General features: G+C 42.5%; 1 protein-coding gene across 10 annotated transcripts in view; it reads left to right on the top strand.

Moving 5' to 3' along the window:
- Positions 1–20021, top strand: part of adam15 (ADAM metallopeptidase domain 15) — a 37259-nt gene extending 17238 nt beyond the window's left edge. For 2 of the 10 annotated variants that reach the window (XM_047361617.1, XM_047361618.1), the window contains exons 16-26: positions 44–233; positions 4072–4149; positions 4300–4411; positions 4497–4650; positions 4742–4795; positions 8136–8244; positions 9748–9816; positions 11030–11098; positions 11928–11993; positions 12359–12507; positions 19388–20021. In XM_047361617.1, coding sequence (XP_047217573.1) covers positions 44–233; positions 4072–4149; positions 4300–4411; positions 4497–4650; positions 4742–4795; positions 8136–8244; positions 9748–9816; positions 11030–11098; positions 11928–11993; positions 12359–12507; positions 19388–19454 — 1117 coding nt within the window. In that variant the 3' untranslated portion in view covers positions 19455–20021. The remainder of the gene's footprint in view (positions 1–43; positions 234–4071; positions 4150–4299; positions 4412–4496; positions 4651–4741; positions 4796–8135; positions 8245–9747; positions 9817–11029; positions 11099–11927; positions 11994–12358; positions 12508–19387) is intronic. The other 8 variants (XM_047361620.1, XM_047361621.1, XM_047361619.1 and 5 more) reach the window with 8 other exon arrangements.
- The last annotated feature ends 2642 nt before the right edge of the window (positions 20022–22663 follow it).

Consider the following 22663-nt stretch of genomic DNA (forward strand, 5'->3'; position numbering starts at 1 on the left):
CAGTGAGGTTTATCTCTCCCTGTCATGCCTTTTGTTGTTTTAGAGACGTTCTCTGTGGGAGGATCCAGTGTCAGGGCGGGACAGAGCGCCCCCTGCTGGGCAGCATCGCCCAGATCCTCACTGTCCGCTTCAACAACAGCGACCTGGTCTGCAGAGGAACCTTCTTCCATCTGGATGATGACGTGTCCGACCCGGCAACTGTGGCCAAGGGCACGGCCTGTGGGTCCGGCAAGGTCAGACAGGCAACTAAAACAGTTTGATAGAGACGCTGAACTGACCCACTGAGTATTTTATAGCTAACAGGAAAATACTTTTATGGACATTTGCTGAGAATGTAAGATTTGATTGGCTGAAACTGTGCAGAGGTTTCATCTGATTGGCTCATACAGGTCCTTCTCAAAAAATTAGCATATTGTGATAAAGTTCATTATTTTCCATAATGTCATGATGAAAATGTAACATTCATATATTTTAGATTCATTGCACACTAACTGAAATATTTCAGGTCTTTTATTGTCTTAATACGGATGATTTTGGCATACAGCTCATGAAAACCCAAAATTCCTATCTCACAAAATTAGCATATCATTAAAAGGGTCTCTAAACGAGCTATGAACCTAATCATCTGAATCAACGAGTTAACTCTAAACACCTGCAAAAGATTCCTGAGGCCTTTAAAACTCCCAGCCTGGTTCATCACTCAAAACCCCAATCATGGGTAAGACTGCCGACCTGACTGCTGTCCAGAAGGCCACTATTGACACCCTCAAGCAAGAGGGTAAGACACAGAAAGACATTTCTGAACGAATAGGCTGTTCCCAGAGTGCTGTATCAAGGCACCTCAGTGGGAAGTCTGTGGGAAGGAAAAAGTGTGGCAGAAAACGCTGCACAACGAGAAGAGGTGACCGGACCCTGAGGAAGATTGTGGAGAAGGGCCGATTCCAGACCTTGGCGGACCTGCGGAAGCAGTGGACTGAGTCTGGAGTAGAAACATCCAGAGCCACCGTGCACAGGCGTGTGCAGGAAATGGGCTACAGGTGCCGCATTCCCCAGGTCAAGCCAATTCTGAACCAGAAACAGCGGCAGAAGCGCCTGACCTGGGCTACAGAGAAGCAGCACTGGACTGTTGCTCAGTGGTCCAAAGTACTTTTTTCGGATGAAAGCAAATTCTGCATGTCATTCGGAAATCAAGGTGCCAGAGTCTGGAGGAAGACTGGGGAGAAGGAAATGCCAAAATGCCAGAAGTCTCAAGACCCAACACTCTGGATGAGCTAAAGGCCGCTATCGAAGCATCCTGGGCCTCCATAAGACCTCAGCAGTGCCACAGGCTGATTGCCTCCATGCCACGCCGCATTGAAGCAGTCATTTCTGCAAAAGGATTCCCGACCAAGTATTGAGTGCATAACTGTACATGATTATTTGAAGGTTGACGTTTTTTGTATTAAAAACACTTTTCTTTTATTGGTCGGATGAAATATGCTAATTTTGTGAGATAGTAATTTTGGGTTTTCATGAGCTGTATGCCAAAATCATCTGTATTAAGACAATAAAAGACCTGAAATATTTCAGTTAGTGTGCAATGAATCTAAAATATATGAATGTTAAATTTTCATCATGACATTATTGAAAATAATGAACTTTATCACAATATGCTAATATTTTGAGAAAGACCTGTAGTGTAGAGGTTAGATCTGATTGACTCATAGTGCAGAGGTTACATCTGATTGACTCATAGTGTAGAGGTTACATCTGATTGACTCATAGTGCAGAGGTTACATCTGATTGGCTCATAGTGTAGAGGTTACATCTGATTGGGTCAGAGTGCAGAGGTTACATCTGATTGGCTCATAGTGTAGAGGTTAGATCTGATTGGCTCATAGTGTAGAGGTTAGATCTGATTGACTCATAGTGCAGAGGTTAGATCTGATTGACTCATAGTGCAGAGGTTACATCTGATTGGGTCAGAGTGCAGAGGTTACATCTGATTGGCTCATAGTGTAGAGGTTACATCTGATTGGCTCATAGTGTAGAGGTTACATCTGATTGACTCATAGTGTAGAGGTTAGATCTGATTGGCTCATAGTGTAGAGGTTAGATCTGATTGGCTCATAGTGCAGAGGTTACATCTGATTGGCTCATAGTGTAGAGGTTACATCTGATTGGCTCATAGTGCAGAGGTTACATCTGATTGACTCATAGTGCAGAGGTTACATCTGATTGGCTCATAGTGTAGAGGTTAGATCTGATTGGCTCATAGTGTAGAGGTTAGATCTGATTAACTCATAGTGTAGAGGTTAGATCTGATTGACTCATAGTGTAGAGGTTACATCTGATTGACTCATAGTGTAGAGGTTAGATCTGATTGGCTCATAGTGTAGAGGTTAGATCTGATTGGCTCATAGTGTAGAGGTTAGATCTGATTGGCTCATAGTGTAGAGGTTAGATCTGATTGACTCATAGTGTAGAGGTTACATCTGATTGACTCATAGTGCAGAGGTTAGATCTGATTGGCTCATAGTGTAGAGGTTAGATCTGATTGACTCATAGTGCAGAGGTTACATCTGATTGACTCATAGTGTAGAGGTTACATCTGATTGGGTCAGAGTGCAGAGGTTACATCTGATTGGCTCATAGTGTAGAGGTTACATCTGATTGACTCATAGTGTAGAGGTTAGATCTGATTGGCTCATAGTGTAGAGGTTAGATCTGATTGGCTCATAGTGCAGAGGTTACATCTGATTGGCTCATAGTGTAGAGGTTACATCTGATTGGCTCATAGTGCAGAGGTTACATCTGATTGACTCATAGTGCAGAGGTTACATCTGATTGGCTCATAGTGTAGAGGTTAGATCTGATTGGCTCATAGTGTAGAGGTTAGATCTGATTGGCTCATAGTGTAGAGGTTAGATCTGATTGACTCATAGTGCAGAGGTTAGATCTGATTGGCTCATAGTGTAGAGGTTAGATCTGATTGGCTCATAGTGTAGAGGTTAGATCTGATTGGCTCATAGTGTAGAGGTTACATCTGATTGGCTCATAGTGCAGAGGTTGGATCTTATTGGCAGCCTGAGAAGTCGTCTCCAATCTGGGCAGTTAAATCACATCAGCTGTTCGAACTGATCTGGTCTCATTTTGAGCTATAAGGTGTTTTTGTCCTTAAAAATGTTTGTAATACGACCAAGGAAGTTAATCTTAATATGGTTTTCCAATAATAAAGTAATTCCTACAAATAATAATATTTTCAGTATAAGAAGTTAAACTGCAGTTAATGGTCTAGACTCTTTGAAGCTTAGGGTGTATTCACACTTGCCTCTTTTAGTCTGCTTTAAACGGACCAGAGTTCGTTTCCCTCCTTGGTCCGGACCTTTTGTGCAGGTGTGAATACACTCAAGCGAACCCTGGTCCGGACCAAACCACCGGGCCGAGACCCACTTTTTGAGGTGGTCTCGGTCCACTTCCACACAGACTCTGGTGCGGTTCGCTTATAGTCTGAATACAAACCGGCCCCGATCCGAACCAACTACAAAAAGCGTACGTCTCTTTGGGCCTAAAAAGCCACCGTAGCCGGTAGCAAAGGTGTGTTGTAAGGTAATCCTACCTGATAAGCTGTGTGTTGCTTAGCAACGCTACCGGCTTGTTGCACGTAGAGAACGTCGGCGTTCAGCACGCGTTCTCCAACGCTGTTCCAACATTATAAATGAAACGTCTCAAAGTCTGTGTTGAATGAGCTGCTCTTCAGCCTCACAATAATATTACAGCTTTAATAACGGCGTAAATATGCAGAACAGAGGAGCTGAACGCAGAACGTCTACAGATGTTTTCCTACATTTCCGGGTCTGTGTTCTGTCCCGCCCCCGTCATTTCTGTCCAATGGGAACAATGATCGTCACCCGCGTGGCTTTGTTTACCAGTAATAGTTCACTTGAAAAAAGTACAATGTGAAAACAAACCGCACCAAATGAAAAAAATAAAGTTCGCTTTTGGTCCGGTCCAAACAAGCGGACCAAAGGACCTTCCTGGTGAATACACACTTTGTTTCACGTGTTTTTATTCGTCTGTTTGCTTTTGTAGGCTTGTTTAAATCAGAAATGCCAGGATGTGTCTGTGTTCGGTGTGGACGAATGTCGCAGGAAGTGCAGCGGTCACGGGGTGAGTCACACAAGGGTTTCAACAGCTTGTAGGAATAAAATCAGAAACTGGAGAAAATAAGAAAACCGGATCAATTCATCTTACGCTGGACTCAGTGGCCTGCAGATGCTGGTGTGTCTCATGATTTTCTGTTGTGATTTGATGTCTCAGGTGTGTAACAGTAATAAGAACTGTCACTGCGATGTGGGCTGGGCTCCACCTGACTGCAGGTACTCTGGTCACGGAGGCAGTGTGGACAGCGGACCGGCCAGAGCTGCTGCAGGTGCTCCACCCTGAGAACCACAGAAACATCAGACGGACGTCGTCTCTTCTCTGCATCGACTTTTAACCCTCCTGTTTCTGTGTAGAATCTGATCCCGTCCGGGTTGCCCTGCTCGTCATATTCTTCTTCGTTCTGCCCATGGTCCTACTCTTCCTCGCTCTCCGCTTCCCTCGTTTCCGTCGGACCCTCTGCTGCCTTGGACCGAACAGCCCGTTCCACAAAGCCCGGCAGCACAACCGGTAACCCTGACACACAGTGACTGGTTCACTTGTGGCAGCTTTAAATCAGGTTTTACACAGACTCCTAACTCTTTTCTTACCCACAATGCAGTGTGACTGACTGTGAGATGTGGGATTTGGAGTTTGAACCCGCCCACGTCTCCAGGTACTGTTGGACCTGCTGGGTTCTGGTCTGTAGTTGGTCCTGTAGACTCAGAGTGGTGAAGTCTTGCTCTTTAAATGCTACACTTTAAACAGTTTGACGCCTTTTAGGTGGTCATGTGTTGTAGTTATGAACAGTCAGTATCTTACCAGCAGTAGACAGCGTTCAGACCTTTCCATCCGCACACAGTGGGTAATAATTTCTGTCTTTTCTTTATTTGTTTGAAGATCATCCAACATGCAGTAGAACGTGGTGCACATGTTTGAATTTACTGCATAATTTCTCAAATATTTACATACAGTCACCTAAATCTGTTCATACGTGGGGCAGAAGGTTCTAGAAAGTCTTCTAACTTGACTTGAATAGACCTGGGTCTGGAGGAAGACCCAAGCTGTCCCCCTCCAATGAATGTCCACTCGGATATTCAGGAACAACCTAAGAACCATCAAAGCTCAAGTCTGCCATGAACTGGAAGCTGATGGAACACCAGATTAACATCACTTTTTACTGAAAGGGGGCTGAGCAAGATAAAAGCTCCTGCTCCAAAATCAACACCTTCAAGCTGAACGAGAGCCTGCAAGAACCAGCCACATGTCTTCTGGAAAAATGTTCTAACCCGTTACCGCCTGTATTTATTTATAATATAATAATCATATATCAGAATTAGTTGTGTTAATGATATCAATGCTTATGAATTGAAGATTAGTCATTTGGATATTACGTCCAATAAGGTTCTGGAATGGCCTTCAAACTGTCCATATTTAACATTTTACTATGTTGAAAAGCCGGATCCAGTTTAAATGAACTCTGAACTCAGCCAATAAGTTTGGTCATTTATCGGACCAGAGTGATACCTGAAGCTTGTTGATGGACACCAAAGACATGTGTGCGCCCAGTGCACCTACAACCGCAAACCCAGTGAAGTCGGGACGTTGTGTTAAACAACAAAATACGATAATTTGTAAATCCTGTTCAACCTTTAATGCAACTGAATCCACTACATAGACACGATATTTAATGTGAATTTGATAAACTTTACACGTTCCAACAAAGCTGGGACTGGGGCAACAACAGACTGGGAAGGTTGAGGAATGCTCCAAAAACACCTGTTTGGATCATTCCACGAGCAACTGGTTACCTGGAAACAGGTGAGTGTCATGATTGGGAATGAAAGGAGCATCTCTGAAAGCTTCAGTCGTTCACAAGTAAGGATGGGGGGATCTTCACCACTTTGTGATCAACTGCGTGAGCGAATAGTCCAACAACTTAAGAACAACTTTTCACAACATGCAATTGAAGCCAAAGCCATAAATCGGCAACATCCAGAACTGCCGCCAGCTTCTCTGGAGCCGAGCTCAAAAGTTTGCTGTGGTCTGAGTCCACATTTCAGATTGTTTCTGGAAATCATGGATGGGCCAAAGAGGAGAAGGACTATCTGGATTATTATCAGCGCAAAGTTCAACAGCCAGCATCTGTGATGGTATGGAGGTGTGTTAGTGCCCATGGCATCATGGGAAACTGGCACAGCTGTGAAGTCACCATTGATGCTGAAAGGTACATTCAGGTTCTGTAGCAACATCTGCTGCCATCTAAGCAATGTCTTCTTCAGGGGCGTCTCTGCTTATTTCAGCAAGACGATGCCAGGACACATTCTGCTAGTCTTCCACCAGCGTGGCTTCGTATTAAAAGAGTTCTGGTACCAGACTGGCCTGCCTGCAGTCCAGACCTGTCTCCCATTGAACATGTGTGGAGCATTATGAAGATCAGAATACGACCATCAAGACCCTGGACTGTTGAGCAACTGATGTTCATCAAGCACGAATGGGAAATAATTACTCCTGCAAAGCTCAACAGTTAGTCCTCAGTTCCCAAACGCCAATTGAGTGTTAGAAGGACAAGGTGATGAAACACAGTGGCGAACATGACCCGGTCCAGCTTTGTTGGACGTGATGCAAACATCAAATTCATCATGAGGGAATAATTGCAACAAAACAATAAAGTTGATCAGTTTGAACCTTAAATATCTTGTCTGTGTGGTGGATTCAGTTGCTTAGAGGTTGAACAGGATTAGCAGATCATTGTTTTCTGGTTTTATTTAGATTTTATACAACGTCCTGACTGCTCTGAGGATTTTTTAAAGTGGGTCATTGTGTGCTGTCTTGTGCAGGTAACATACTGACTGCTCAGAAGTACTCCTTCATCTTCACCTCCCTGACTGCTGCTCAGATATTATCACACCTGCTGTAAAACCACTTAAAGCTGCACTGATTTTGATTTCAGACCAATAAGCATGAGCAGAGCAGAGGGGCTTCTGGGTAACGAAGTCCTCAGTGTTGAGACCTGTTGTGCAGCTTTATGTTTATTTAGAATAAATGTAATTTTGCCATTTGTAGGCAGACAGTTAGTGTGTTGCAGAGGTGTGGACTTTGACTTGATGACTCGAGTCACAGGTTTGATAACTTGGACTTGTGTGTGTTTACTTAAAATGACTTGATGCTCTCATTAAAGTCTAACATTTATTACTCAAAATAATAAAATTAGAATATTTATCTGGATCGTTTGTCCCCCCCACCCAACATGCCTGATGCTTGCTGCCATTGCCGAACCAGGTTCTTCTTCTGTGGTGTTGACAGGTTTGAAGAAGAATAGTTCTACAAATAAAAAATGTTTTGATAAAAAGTTTGGTAAAAATAAAACACTGAGAAGAAATGTTCTCTAACTAGTTAGAGGTGTTTGGAATTATGAAACTACCGTGTAAATTATGCTTTTTTCATTGGCATCTAAAATCTGTTTTATGATTCCTTCACCCATCCGTTGATTTTCTTCTGCTACGTCATATTTAGGGTCTCGTAAACCAGTTGGGTCAGGGAGTCTATCCCAGCTGCCAACATGGTGGGGTTAAACATGAACAAGTTGCAGAAAGTTGCCGGTCCGCTGCAGGGCTGAAGGCCTTCAGTAGAAAGGTTAAACGTTTTTTAGAAAGTATTTGTTTAGATGCTTTGTGACATTTAAACAAATACTTTTATACTATTTCTTTGTGTTTCAGGGAGAGTTCATCAAGACTTGTTAATGACTTGATTTTTACACCATAAGACCTGGGACTTGACTACAAAGACTTGTGACTTGATGACTTGGTCCCACCTCTGATGCGTTATGATGTTGCACGTCTGTTACGCTCTCAGCTGTATATCTGAGAATCAAACTCCAACCCAAAGAGGATTCAGATGTATCTTCTGGTGCATCAGATCTGATGCTGCTTCCTGTCTTGGACCCGCTGTAGAACACCTGAAGGTTCAACCACCGTAGTGAAAACCACAAACTTCTTCTTCTACGTCTTGTCCAGGACTCCGGTGATGGAGCGGGTCGACAGCAGGAACGGAGAGCAGGTCCGACCTCTGAGATACCACTTGAACCCGCAGTCCGACATCCCGCTGACTTCGTCCCAGAAAGAGGTAACCATGACAACAATAAAATCATGTTTTAGATTGACATGAATCAGGAGGATCAGTTAATGACCTTCAGATGTTTAAACTGGGACTCAGGATGGTGAAATCACAACATCTTTAGGTTCTGATCCCGGTGGCCCCTCTCTGCCTGAGACACCTTGGACGAGTTGCCCGTCCATCACAGAGACACGTGAGACACGTCTCACACAAGCCTCTAGTTGACCAGTCGGGCACATCTTTGGACTGTTGCAGGAAACCGGACACACCACACACGTTCATGTGTCTGGTGTGATTTTTCACGCCATTCATTAACCTCTACAGAACAGTAGTGGTACCAGTTTAGGCCAGCAGGTGGAGTAGTTCCATTAAGTGACATTTATCCTACAGCCATGAGACAGTACCTTTACCCTACTAATAGAAATCATTTTCAGTCACTCTAATTTGAACAAAATGTGGCTTTGTTGCATTTTTATGAGGTGTGTTTTCCAAAGCCTGAACCTTCAGCAGTCAAATTAAATAAGCAACCAATCATTTATTGTCATGTCATTAATATAAGACATATACGGGGAACCAGACTGTTTTCTCTGACTGGTTTGAATGGAGTCTTCTTTAAATGGAGGAGGTCAAACAGCAGAGGGCAGCAGCAGAACCTCTCCCATCTGTTGGCATCCAGGTGTGGGGGCGGTGGTGTCGGCTGAGAAGGCAGAGAAGGTCTGTGTTCAGTCTCCATGGTAACCAGCTGTTGTACTAGCCGATGGGAGGTAGTCTTCACTTCTTCCTGGATTCAGACATGTTGCTATGGAGACAGTCATATACATGTGGATTTGTATCCCATCCATGTACTTGTGTCCATCCTGGGATCCAGGGGGAAGTCCAGTGCTGCACACTGCGTTCTGTGCTTCCTCACTCAGTCAGCTCGGTCAGTTGGGCGGTTCCTCAACAGTCCGCTTTGGAACCCTCCTCTACAAGAACCCGTCCACCAGCCTCCATTCATCTTCAGAGCTCATCCTCATTCCCATCTGAAACCAAAAATAACCAACTTCTCACATGGAGCCAAACATAAATCTGGTTTTATCACACCTTCACCTCACCCTGTGAATCAGTTAATGAAGTTAAAGAGCCCCAGCCGTCTGATCATGTTTGATGCTTGCTTTTCTTTTGGAAATAAAAATATTAAAGGTAAATATCAGGATGACATCTATGTCTATGTGGTAATATTGGAGTTTTGGTCACATTTAGAACGGTTTATATCTGCTGCATCATGTTTTATTTGGAATAAACATAATTTTCTGAAAACTGCTCATGTTTAGAGTCAGACAATAAAACTGCTGGAGGCCCACAGATAAAGAAAGTGAAATAAACACCTCTGATTGGTCAGATTTCCATCTCCTGCATGTTGGAGGAAGTAAAACACGACAACGTCAGCAGCGTCTGCTTTCATTCCTGTTTTGTTTCTACATTAACACTCTGCTGCCGTCTGCCTCTGCTTCCTGTTTTCTCTCCAATCAGGTTCATGACAGGCCAGCTCCTCCCACTAAGCCCCTCCCCCCTGACCCCACCCTAACACCCCTGCAGCAGGTAACTGAACACCTGGCCTGTTCAGTGTGTGTTTGTGCTTCCTGCTGGGTCTGTGGTGTTTTTGTCTCTATATTCATTTCAACGTCTGAGGTTGTTTCTGAAATCACGAGAAATGTCAAAAAAACTAATATTTATTTTTCTATGTGAACAAGACCTTCATCAACTGAATTTATTTTCCTAATGAATAAAGACTGAAGCCTCATTTTTTATTATTTTACTTGTTTATATTAGTTTAATTAACATTCTGAAGGTTTCCATTTCACCTGCATCCATCTGTTTTCCACCATCTTAGAAACCTATAATATGAAAATATGTCTGAAATCATATTTTACGGCTCTCTCCTATCCCGATTAGACCAGAACATGTAGAACCTGGCAGGTTCTTTTGGGTCAGGTTAGTTTGGATAGTTTTTTGTATTAACTCAGGTCATCATTGTATGATTTCAACATTTATTGATGCTCTGAAACAAGAAAGAGCATGAAATCTGTAAGGGGGTAAATACTTTTTCACAGCACTGTTTAAAAATAGTTTTATCTGAAATGTTAAGGTTGAAGGCAACTGGACTTCTCTTGGTTCTGGAAGGTGATCCGGCTTCTTCAGTTCTGAACATGGCCTCTAACGGGCCTCTAAGCCGTAGTCAATCAGACGATTAGGGTCGCTAAGGTCACTAATGGGGCAGTTAGAACACGTGATTCACTGGGCCTGCCCTCCATACAGCTCACTGTTTGGGTCGTTGTTGCTTCTCGATCCAAACACGTCACTAACGATGCCATGTGAGACGGTCTGGACTGAAGTCCCAGGGTGTGAAGTGAGTCAGGGCTGCAGAGCAGGTGTTAGAAAGACGAAACCTGAGGCCACCTCCTCCGTTTAGTGGTGGTCTTCTTCTGAAGCAGGAGGAGTTCTGGTGCCTTTTACTGAAGCTCTTAGGATCTTCACGTCCTGGATGACTGAGAATCTACATCAACAGAATAGGTCTGGTACATAAATCTGATGCAGAGATTTGAGATGGTACTCAGTATTAGATTAATTCAGGAATCCAGACATTTAAATACATTTTAACTAAATTTATTTGAAAATAAACTCTATAACTGAGCACCTGTAATAAGAGGATTTCCAACATTGTTGAACTACTCCTTTATCTTCACATCAGAGTCGTCTCCTCCTTCTGAACTCTGACCCGCTCTTCTTCTTGCTTTTATTTCTGCTGCTTCAGTTGGGTCAACCGCGACCAGCTGCCCCCACCAAGCCTCTGCCCCCTGACCCCCCCACCCCCAGCAACCAGGTAGGCTGGCTGCTACCTGCAGTCTTCCTGTCTGTCCCGTGTTTGTCTGCAGTCCAGCTCCACTTCTTGGTGTTTCATGTTGTTGTCGTTTCTTTGGACTTTGGCTGCTTTTTCATTCAGTTTCACTACAGTCACAAACGTGTTTTATTCTAATAATTTAAGGTGAAAATTAGCTGTTGTATAAAATGTGGATTGCTATCTATTTATTAGCCATTTTTTCTATCAATCGCTTTACTGATTCATTTGTTTGTTACATTTTCTATTTTAATTTCTACTCAATTATGTTAGCTTTTTATTTTATTTTATTGTGTTGTTTTTATTTATACATGACTGGAAGTAAAATGCACAGAGAAAAAGAATAAAAATCTTTTTTTAATCAAACAATATCATTAATAACAGAGCATAAAAACAAACATTCTGAATAAATTCAAAAGTAATAACTTACATTATATTTATTTCTTCACTTTTTTCTTCACTCATGACTTTCCTGCATCAGAAATGTGAGCCTGAATCAATAACGTCTTTATTTGATCAACTTTATGTAAAAATCTCCAGTTAATTATAATTAATAATTATTAATTATTATTCTTGTTTTAAGGGAGTTTTAATTGACCAGACTGTTTGTTGCCACGGATGAATGTGAAACCTTTGAGACTAACTGCTTCTGCCCGGCTCAGCTAACCTGAGCCCAGTTCTGTCTCACTTCTCCGGACTGAATCCGGTTCTGTCTGTATGCAGCCTGTCACATCCGACAAACTGACGTCCTCTCTGTTCTTCCTCTACATCTTCATCTTCACTTTTCTTCTCTTTCTCCTCACTAACCATTCAGCCCCAGGTGAGTCGACCAGCTCCACCCAACAAGCCCCTCCCCCCTGACCCTGTCACACCTGGACAGGTACGCTGCTTGCTGCTCCGCTGGTAGAATGTAGGAATCCTGTTTGGAGGTGATCAACCTTGTGATCATGATGGATTATAGTGGTTAAGATCTTCTGATTGAACTGGTTGATTGATAAGCTGCTGGGTCAGGAACACACTCCAGTTTATGGTTCAACAAATACATAAATGCAAACAGGTTCCTGAGACTAAAAATAGTTGTCTTGGTAAATTTAAGAGCTGCATTAATCAATTAACTTATAAACTGTTAATGACCAACTTTATAGCAGAGCAGTTCTTCTGTTTTGTAGGAAATATTTTGGATGTTCATGTCTGAGACCCTTTCTCTGTCTGAATGTAATCTCTCAAACCTTTTTCTGTCTTCAGGTTTCTGTTCCACTCAAGCCTATAGTACCCAAAAAGCCCCGCCCTCCAGCTCCGCCCACTCAACTGTTCCTGCCGCCTCAGACGGGCTACGTCTCCAACAGCAAGCCAGCAGCACTGGGAGCTGTCGCACCTGCAGCCAGTCCCAGCAGGTACACTTGATTCACTGGGAAACCATCCGGCAGTCGGATGGGGGTCCCTGACACAGAGCCTGTAGGTCAGCCTAAATATCTTCAAAGTTTCAGGTTGCTCAGAAGTTCCCACATTCTCATTTCTACCCTGAGCATGACCCTAATGGGTCCAACTGGGACAGTACCTACAACGACCAGCCAGTTCCTGCAGTGGAAACAACCCTGATGGGGGAACGTTTTTACTAATGCGCTTCAGTCAGTTTCATCTCAATCTTCACCAGATTTGGTGCAATGAGACAGCAGCAGTGTTTTAGTAACAGCTTTCATGATGAGCAGCGTTTCCTCCCAACAGGAAGCTGCACCATCTGCCTCGTGTTGCGTGGCAGAGCGAGGGTGAAAGAGGCAGAGCGCCGTTTCCTGCTGTTTGCGTCAAACTGTGAATCACTAACTGGTTACAGAGTGAAGTCAGAGCTAAATGTTGATCTGAAAACTTAAACCATAGTCATTTGGTGGTCTGGAGTTTCCTGATTATTAAAGGACCATTAACAGCAGAGAATCTTCTGTGACCTAGACAAAGTGTTAGAAAATATGATTAGTATGCATGAACAAAGACGAAACGTTCAGACTGAAGACTTTATGTCACCTTTGTCTTTTCACAGGACGGTTCTGCTTTCCTTCAGCTCCAGATCTGCTCCCAGCAACCAGTTTGCTTTCATTCAGTCTATAGAGTTTAGTTTAGCTAATAGAATCTGATGAACATCTTTTAATGCTGCTTGGTGCTTATAACCTCTCAGTTTCAAGAATAAAAACTGTAAGCTGCTATAACAGTGGAACCTGTGAATGTGAAGGAAGTTGTCATGTGATCCAGCCGGCCCACCGGGCCCCTCTCGCAACCCTGGCTCTACTTTACGCTCCACCTGCTGCTGCATGTTTTTCCTGTGAAGCTTCCCTGCTCTTCCTGTCCCTGACCCGCCGACGTAGGCTGCTTGGCGGGTCAACGCAGCTCACACACCACTGAAGGAGTGTGTGTGGTATCGGAGAACGTGCAGAACCGTCTGCAGCATATCTCCCATCAGAATGAATATTCTGGGATTTTTCTTCAGGTTTTGAATAGTAGATTTCCATGAACTGGATGGAAAACACACCATCGTGTTTTTCCTTGAGTCAAAAGAGAAGTTTCTTCCTCTCCAAAATAAGAAAATATGTAAAACTGTAACAAAACCTCATCATCATCTGTATCATGTCAAACAGGTGGTTCTCCCAGAGAAACTGGGTCCGTTGTCCTTATTTAATTGAATTGAATTCAGTTTATTTATATAGCACCAATTCACAACACATGTCGTCTCAAGGTTCTTCATAAAAGTCAGGTTCATACATTCCAATTAATCGTAACCATTGAACAGTTCAGTCAGATTCAGTTATTTATTCAAATTGGATAAAAAGTTTTTCTATCTAAGGAAACCCAGCAGATTGCATCCAGTCAGTGACTTGCAGCATTCACTCCTCCTGGATGAGCATGTAGAGACAGTGGACAGTCACTGGCGTTGACTTTGCAGCAATCCCTCATACTGAGCATGCATGTAGAGACAGTGGAGAGGAAAAACTCCCTTTTAACAGGAAGAAACCTCCAGCAGAACCAGAACCAGGCTCAGTGTGAGCGGCCATCTGCCACGACCGACTGGAGGTTTGAGAGAACAGAGCAGAGACACAAAGAGAACAAAGAAGCACTGATCCAGGAGTACTTTCTATGGGAAGGAAAAGTAAATGTTAATGGATGTAGCTCCTTTAGTCGTTTCATCTAGAAAGAAAGAACAGATAAACTCTGAGCCAGTTTTCAAGGTTAGAGTCTGAAAGAGAGAACATAGAGTTAGTTACAGTAGAAGCTCAGTCAGTAGCCATGTCTAGGAGAGAGAAAGGGTTAAACACTGAAAGACAGGGCTATGTGGATCATCTGTAGAGGGTGAGCAATAAGTTGTTTCCAGCAGAAGCTCGGACGATGCCCCTCTCCAGAAAGGTGTCACAGGTAGACACAGAGTCAGGCCAGGTGTAGCTTCTAGGAAGAGAAAAGAGAGAACAAAGTTAAAAGCTGAAATAACAGCAAATAATGCAAAATTGGAGAGTAGTATGAAAATGTGGCAGAGAGGGTGAAAGTGGTCATTATGTCCTCCAGCAGCCTAAGCCTATAGCAGCATAACTACAGAGATAGCTCAGGATAACCTAAGTCACTCTAACTATAAGCTTTATCAAAAAGGAAAGTTTTAAGCCTAGCCTTATAGTAAAGAATTACAATAGTCCAGCCTTGAAGTAACAAATGCATGGACTAGTTTTTCAGCGTCACTCCTGGACAGGATATTTCTAATTTTGGAAATGTTCCAGAGATGAAAGAAGGAAATCCTAGAAACCTGTTTAATATGGGATTTAAATGACATGTCCTAGTCAAAGTTAACACCAAGGTTTTTTACTTTATTATTGGAGGTCAATTTAATGCCATCCAGGTTAAGTGATTGACTAAGCAGTTTCTTTTTTAAAGACTCCGGTCCAAAGACGACAACTTCTGTCGTCTGAATTTAGAAGCAAAAAATTTAACGTCATCCAAGTTTTTATATCTTCAAGACATGCTTGTAGTCTATCTAACTGGTTGGGTTCATCAGGATTCATGGATAAGTAAAGCTGAGTATCATCAGCGTAACAGTGAACATTTATCCCATGCTGCCTGATAATTTGACCTATTGGAAGCATATATATAGTAAAGAGAATTGGCCCAAGTACTGAACCCTGTGGTACTCCACCATTAACCCTGGAGTTTAAAGATGATTTATCATTTACATGAACAAACTGGAATCTGTCAGACAGATAAGATTTAAACCAGCCTAGCGCTGTTCCCCTGATCCCTACAGCATATTCCAGCCTTTTTAAGAGAATTTTATGGTCGACTGGATCAAATGCAGCACTGAGATCTAACTGAACCAGAACAGACACAAGTCCATTATCTGAGGCCATAAGAATATCATTAGTGACTTTCAGCAGAGCTGTTTCAGTGCTATGATGAGCTCTGAAACCTGACTGAAACTCTTCAAACAGGTCATTGCTGTATAAATGTTCACACATTTGATTAGCAACTATTTTCTCAAGAATTTTAGATAAGAATGGAAGATTGGATATAGGTCTGTAATTTATTAAATCATCTCGATCAAGTGAAGGTTTCTTAAGTAAAGGTTTAATTACAGCTAACTTAAAAGCCTGTGGTTCTGATCCATTTACTAAAGATAGGTTAATCATATCTAAAATGGGGCTGGTAATCAGAGGGAACACTTCCTTAAATAATTTGGTTGGGATTGGGTCTAACATACAAGTTGAAGGTTTAGATGAAGCTAATATTTCTGATAACTCAGGAAGCTCCACAGGATCAAAACAGTCCAAACACAAATCAGGTTCTACAGTTACTTCCAATGTTGTCTCACTTGCTGAGGATGAAGTAATCATCTTCAGGAGTATGTCAAAGATTTTCTTTTTAATAGAATCAATTTTATTTAAAAAGAATCCCATAAAGTCATGACTGCTGAGAGCTAAGGGAATGGATGGCTCAACAGAGCTATGACTCTGTGTAAGTTTAGCAACTGTACTAAAGAGAAACCTAGGATTATTCTTGTTCTCTTCTATTAATGATGAGAAATAAGCTGTTCTAGCTTGGTGAAGTGTCTTTTTATACAACAGTAGGTTATTTTTCCAGATTAAGTAAGAATCCTCTTGGTGTGTAGAACGCCATTTTCTCTCCAATGTTCTAACATTGTGCTTTAAAGTACGCAGCTCTGAATTAAACCAAGGAGATAGCCTCCTATGAATGATTACCTTCTTTTTTAAGGGGGCTGCATCGTCTAATGCATCACGCAATGATGAAGAAACACTATGAACAAGAGAATCAATTTGTGAAGGGTCAGAAACAAAATTATTGCCCTCCACTGTGCTTTTCAGTGATAATGAGGAAATTAAAAGTGGAACAGATTCTTTAAAGGTTGTTACAGCATTGTCTGATAATGATCTACTATAATGAAATTTTCTTTCAGGTGTGGAGTACTCGGTTAAATTAAACTCAAAGGTTATTAAGAAATGGTCAGACAGGACAGGGTTATGAGAAAATATTGTTATGTCTTTACACTCAATGCCATATGTCAGCACAAGGTCCAGAGAATGAAGACAAAGGTGGGTAGGTTTGTTAATGTTTTGAGCAAAGCCAATTGAGTCGAAGATAGCATTAAACGCTATATTTAGGCTATCACTTTCAGCGTCAACATGAATGTTAAAATCCCCCACTATAATAACTTTATCTGTATTTAACACTAAATCAGATAAAAGGTCTGAAAACTGATCTAAAAATTGAGAGTAAGGACCTGGTGGACGGTACAAAACAACAAACAGAAGAGGTTTTAGTGCTTTGCAATTTGGATGAGGAAAACTAAGGATTAAATATTCAAAAGAGTTGTAGCTATTGATTGGTCTGAGACTAATCATTAAATCGGACTGAAAGATGGTTGTTACTCCTCCTCCTCCCCCAGTATTTCGAGGAATGTGAAAATTTAAATAATTAGTAGGAGTTGACTCATTTATAGTAACATAATCCTCTTGCTGCAGCCAGGTTTCTGTGAGGCAAAATAAATCAATCTGATTGTCATAAATCAGGTCACTAACTAGCAAAGTCTTTTTGAAGAGAGAGATCTTATGTTCAGTAAGACACATTTAATTGTTTTATTTTTCTTTTTAGTCTGAGTTGTGTTTATTTTTATGAGATTTTCCTGATTTCCTCCTTTTAGATTATTTTTTAATCTATTTAATTTTGGCCGTGGGCGAGACACTGTCTTAATAGGGTAATGGGTGGGTAGCAGTACAGAAGCTGCAGAGAGGAGTGTTAAACTACAATCCTGCTTCCTGGTCTGAACCCTGGGTTGTCAGAGTTCTGGAGAACTAATAAATTCGGCCAGATTCCTAGAAAGAAAAGCAGCTCCATCCAAAGTGGGATGGATGCCGTCTCTCTAGATCAGACCAGGTTTTCCCCAAAATGTTCACCAGTTATCAATGTAACCCACATTGTTTTCTGGACACCACCTAGACAGCCAGCAGTTGAATGACAGCATGCGGCTAAACATGTCGTCACTGGTCAGATCAGGAAGGGGACCAGAGAAAATGACGGAGTTCGACATTGTTTTGGTAAACTTACACACCGAAGCAACACTAACTTTGGTGACCTCCGATTGACGTAACTAGGTGTCTTACTGCCAGCGTGAATAACAATCTTACTGTATTTAAGCTGATCCTTAGCCAGCAGTTTCAAGTATGATTTGATGTCGCCCGTTCTGGCCCCTGGCAGACATTTGACTATGGTCGCTGGTGTCTCTAGTGCCACGTTTCTGACTATGGAGCTGCCAATGACCAGAGTTGGCTTCTCAGCGGGTGTGTCACTGAGCGGGTAAAATCTGATAGAAATGCAGACGGGTTGGTGGTGACCTGTGGGCTGGGATCTAGGACTATACTTTCTACGTACCGTCACCCAGCCGGCCTGAGGCCCCGGCTGCACGGGCTCTGCTGGAGGACTGCTACGGGGAGCTACCCTCGATGGCTCCGCGCTGGCTAAGGGGCCTCGGCTATCTGCTGGTTTTTCAACAGCGCGGAGCCGGGCCTCCAATTCTGACACCCTCGCCTCCAAAGCTACAAAAATGCTACATTTATTACACGTCCCATTATCACTAAAGGAGGCAGAGGAGTAACTGAACATCTGACACAGAGAGAAGGAGAGAGGAGAAGACTCAGAGAGAGAAACAGTAGAACAGGTAGCCATGGTGGAGCTAAAGCTAAGCTAGCGACCCTTTACCACTACTAGAAAAACTGTGTAAAACACGGAGAGTCCCCAAACGTTAAATACAGCAACAGAAAGTAAGTTGTTTATGTATTATAACAAGATATCACAGTAGAGAGAAATCAGATCACACACCAAACAATTCACCAACAGTGAGAACAGGAAGTGACGAACACGCCTTACCACACCTGTCCAGCAGAGGCAGATTACTTAGTGCCATTATTTTCCATCCAATGCTTCAAGCAGTTCTACAATAAGATTCATGACTGTTTTGTGTTGGAAATAACTAGGATCGGAAGTGCTGAGTGTGCTTTGGAGGAACATAGGTTCTACTTTATGCAGAGAATATTATAGGAAAATTCATTAATTCAATATGGCTGTATGTCTGTGGATCGATTTATTTCCGCAGTGAAGCTCAGTATGAAACCTCTGATCCAGAGGTCCTTCCTTCCTGGGAACAAGTCTGGGTCAACGGTTCTCCAGCTTCCTCAAGGTCTTTCAGAGTTTTTCTTTGGACTTTGGCAGCTTTTTTCTGTTTCTGTACAGAACTGGACCATTTTCAGAGGTTTTTGTTTGCTCAGCCAATAAACTGGGACCTATGAAAATCTAAACGCACATCTTCATCTTCGATGTTTTTATCCTGCTTGGTCGTGTTTTATTGTCCATGAAATGAAATAAGTGACAGGAAATAGTTTGATTGAATCAGTTTCTGTTTTAGACCGGAGGGACATGACCCAGGCAGCCTAGTTCAGATGATGCTTTAAGCTCCTGGTTCCCAGCAGCTTGTCTCCAAAACCCAAACCTCCCCATTTTTTAGGTGTATCCATGAGAACACAGAAGATACGACTGAATCGGAGTGAAATAGCAAGCAAAGTCCAAAGTAAACCTCTGAAAGAGCTTCAGGACCCCTGAAGAACTGTTGAGGAACACCACTTTATAAGATCACAGGAAGTCTGAGAACTTATAAGGAACTAGAAATGAGGATTGGACCAGATCTTTGACACAGCACTGTGGTTCTGTAACAATAACAGGAAACTGTCTCTGTGTTTGCAGGCGACCTCCTCTTCGTCCAAGTCGACCACCGGTTCCACCCAAATTTGAGTCGTCGCCTCCACTTTAACCTCAGAGCGGCTCCGAGTGGCTGAAGGTGGAGAAGATGAAGGTGAACATCTGGTGACTCCCGTCATCCTTGTGCACTCAGTTGTCGGAGTCTGCAGAAACTCCACCTGGAAACCGACTGCATCTCCGTGCCTTGCTCAGCAGCGTCTCTGCACAGATGATGCAAACATTTGGGATTCAAACCAGCAACTGCTGCTGCTGCTAGTCGTCCTGTAGCGCCCCCCTGCTGGCATCATGGGATTCAGTGCCTTGCTCAGGGACCCATTGGACAGAAATCAAACCTGGGATCAAAGTTGAGACTTCAGTGTTGGAGCAGAAATGTTTGATTTCGCCTGAGACGCGAGGAACCGTCACCACATTTATCTGGACATCTTCTGAGGAACCATCAGATGTTCCTGATAACTCCTGATTCACACCAGAGACAAACGTCTTTGTTTTACGTGTTGAAGGAAACCTGTTCTGAGATGTTTCCCTCCAACGATCCAAAATATTTGTAGTTCAAGTCTTATAAAAAATGTTCTGATCTGAGGGAGTCGACTCTTATAGGAATAAAATATCCAACACACCACTTCTTCTTCTTCTTCTTCTTCTTCTTGAGTTTTTCTCACAGTTCTCAGTTTGTTGCTCCCTCATCAGATCATGCAGCTCCTCCAGGAGCTGGTCTGTTCTGGTGAAACATCACAGCCAGATGAACCCAGTCCTGTTTGGACCTCCATAGTTTAGCCATCCTTTCCACCAGAACCATCGTTCAAAGTTTAATCGGGTCACAGACAGCTGGACTTTAAATGACCCAGTTATCATTATGATCCTTTTTCCACCAATCAGTTTAAGTTTGAGGAGATTTTTAGAATTTCCCACAGAATGTTCAGCTGAGAGTGTGATGATGGTTCTGACCCGGTGAAATATTCAGAACCTTTTGGATTTGAACAGGTTCTCCATCCAGTTGTAGGTGTTTCCCACTGCTGCAGGACCATCAGCGTTCTGACCAATGGGAGCACAGAGTGCAGAAAGACACGCCCACTCATTCTCTCCCAGTAGATTTCTGCTCTGGATGGTTCTGGAGAAACTGGACCTGGAGGTTCTGTTTGAGGCTGCGTTTCTCCTGGATTCTCCTGCTGCTCCACAGAAACATGACTGAGCATTTTCTGGGTCTCTGGTTCTTACATCAGTCAGAACCTTCATCACTGAGTGGGTTCTAACGGGTCTAACAGAAACTGGTCCACATTTCCTCCATAAATGTAACTTTATTAAATTTAAATTTTTAATCAATCAAGCCTCCAGTTTATGTCAGAGAAAAACTTGCAAACTGTAAATGTGAATTAAAAGAATATTTAGTTAAAATGATCAGATTCTATTTTCTCTTAACTTCCTAATTCTGGCACCGACCCGACTTCATGATCAGATAGATTTAACTTATTGTTTTTAATATTTTAAAACTAAATATTTTCACACTTAAACCAAGTCATTTTTTTTCTTTCTGATGTTTAAACTGTTTCTTGGTTCTTACTGGTATTCATTGACTGTAGAACTAAAAGATTTAGATGTTTGGATTGAAACTCAGAACCTTTTGGACTCATTGAGGAGATAAATAATAAAACAATGAAGTTGATTAAAAATAAAACAAAAACTTTTAAAATCTCAGAATTCATAATATTCAGAAAAACTGAGCTGATATTTTATCCAAATAAATCAAATTTAGCAGAAAAAAGATATAAGATAGAACCTGATGTTTCAGCTGACGGTTCTCAGAAGAAGAATGCTCCTCTAAAATCCAGATGTCCTTCTGACCCAGGACTGACCAGATTGAATGAACAGAATTTGAAGACGTTCCAACTGGATCATGAAGATGTTTGGAGAAGATCTATGTGTCGACATGTATTTGCAGTTTTCTCCCAGTGTTGATTATTTTCTAGACTGAACCATGAAGAGATGTTCTCATCTTCTCACCCTGGAAAATAACATCACAGAGAGGCAGTACCTTCTCTGTATTATAAACCTCATAATGAGAAATTCAGCTCTGAGCTCCTCCTAGATGGTGGAGCTCCTCTCCTCATGTCCAGGGCAGAGCCTACACTACAGAAGAAGGTCATCTCAGCTGTTTGGACAGTAGGTAAGCATCAGAACGTAGATGGAGCAGTAAATCCAGAGCTTCTCCGTTCAGCTCAGCTCCTTCTTGACCATGGACTGGAACAACCTCCTTGTTTCTGCAGATCAAGCTCCATGATCCTTTTATATATCTGCTGTTCATCCTGCCATCACTCAGAGAGAAGTTGGGTGATCTGACTTTCTCTCACTGAAATGGAGGAGCTGCGCAGATGTTCTCTAAACATCTCTTTGCATCAATGCTGCCATCAGAGAAGAGGAGATAATCCAAGCCCATACATGATACAACCTCCTACCAACATCAGGCGGCATGCTCCTCCAAGAAACATCTGGAGAACTGGTTCATCTGATCCATGTTCTCATGTGTGATGGTCCATCCTAGAAGCCTCTGAGCCCAGAGAAGCTTCTCTGAGGTTAACATCAGGCTTCTTCTCTGCTCAGTGTGATGTCTGTGATGATAACTCTGGACGTAGAACTGGTCGAAGCTTCTCCAAAGTAATCCCTGCTCCATGTGGTTCTACCAACTTGTGATGGTTCATGGTTCTGGATGCAGAACCATATGTGGGCTGTCTAGCTGAAGCTGCTCCCTGAGAATGGTCCAGATTCCCTAATGATTTCTTGATGTTCTGCTCTGCAGAGGGAGGAACATGCAGATCAGTCATTTTCTCTCACATTTCACCCTCTGCTTCCTTTTTGTCTCCAGCTGTTGGATCATCTCTAAAGTGAAATGATGGATCATTTCTTACTGAAACTGTAAATTGTAACCTTCTGTCAGATGTTTCGTTGTTTGGATTCGATCCTGGTCAGCAGATGCTGACATGTGAAACCTCTTTGAGGATGTGAAATGGATCAGACAGAAACAGAACCTCCTCTTTCTCTAATTGGCTTTCAGAGAAGCGACGCTGCATGTTTAAAGACACTGAACACATCATCGGATCATTATCTGATGCTTCTGATGCAGTTCATCACATCCTGAAGTGTCCCCTCCTCCTCCTGCTCCTCCTCCTCCTCGTCTTCCCCTTTGACCTCAAACTGCTGAAAAGAGGAAGCTGTGGCTGATTTAGTGCAGTCACACTTGGTGTTGCTGCTCTTCTCTGTAGACTCAAC

The sequence above is a fragment of the Girardinichthys multiradiatus genome, chromosome 3, assembly GCF_021462225.1.
Source record: "Girardinichthys multiradiatus isolate DD_20200921_A chromosome 3, DD_fGirMul_XY1, whole genome shotgun sequence".
NCBI classification, from domain to species: domain Eukaryota; kingdom Metazoa; phylum Chordata; class Actinopteri; order Cyprinodontiformes; family Goodeidae; genus Girardinichthys; species Girardinichthys multiradiatus.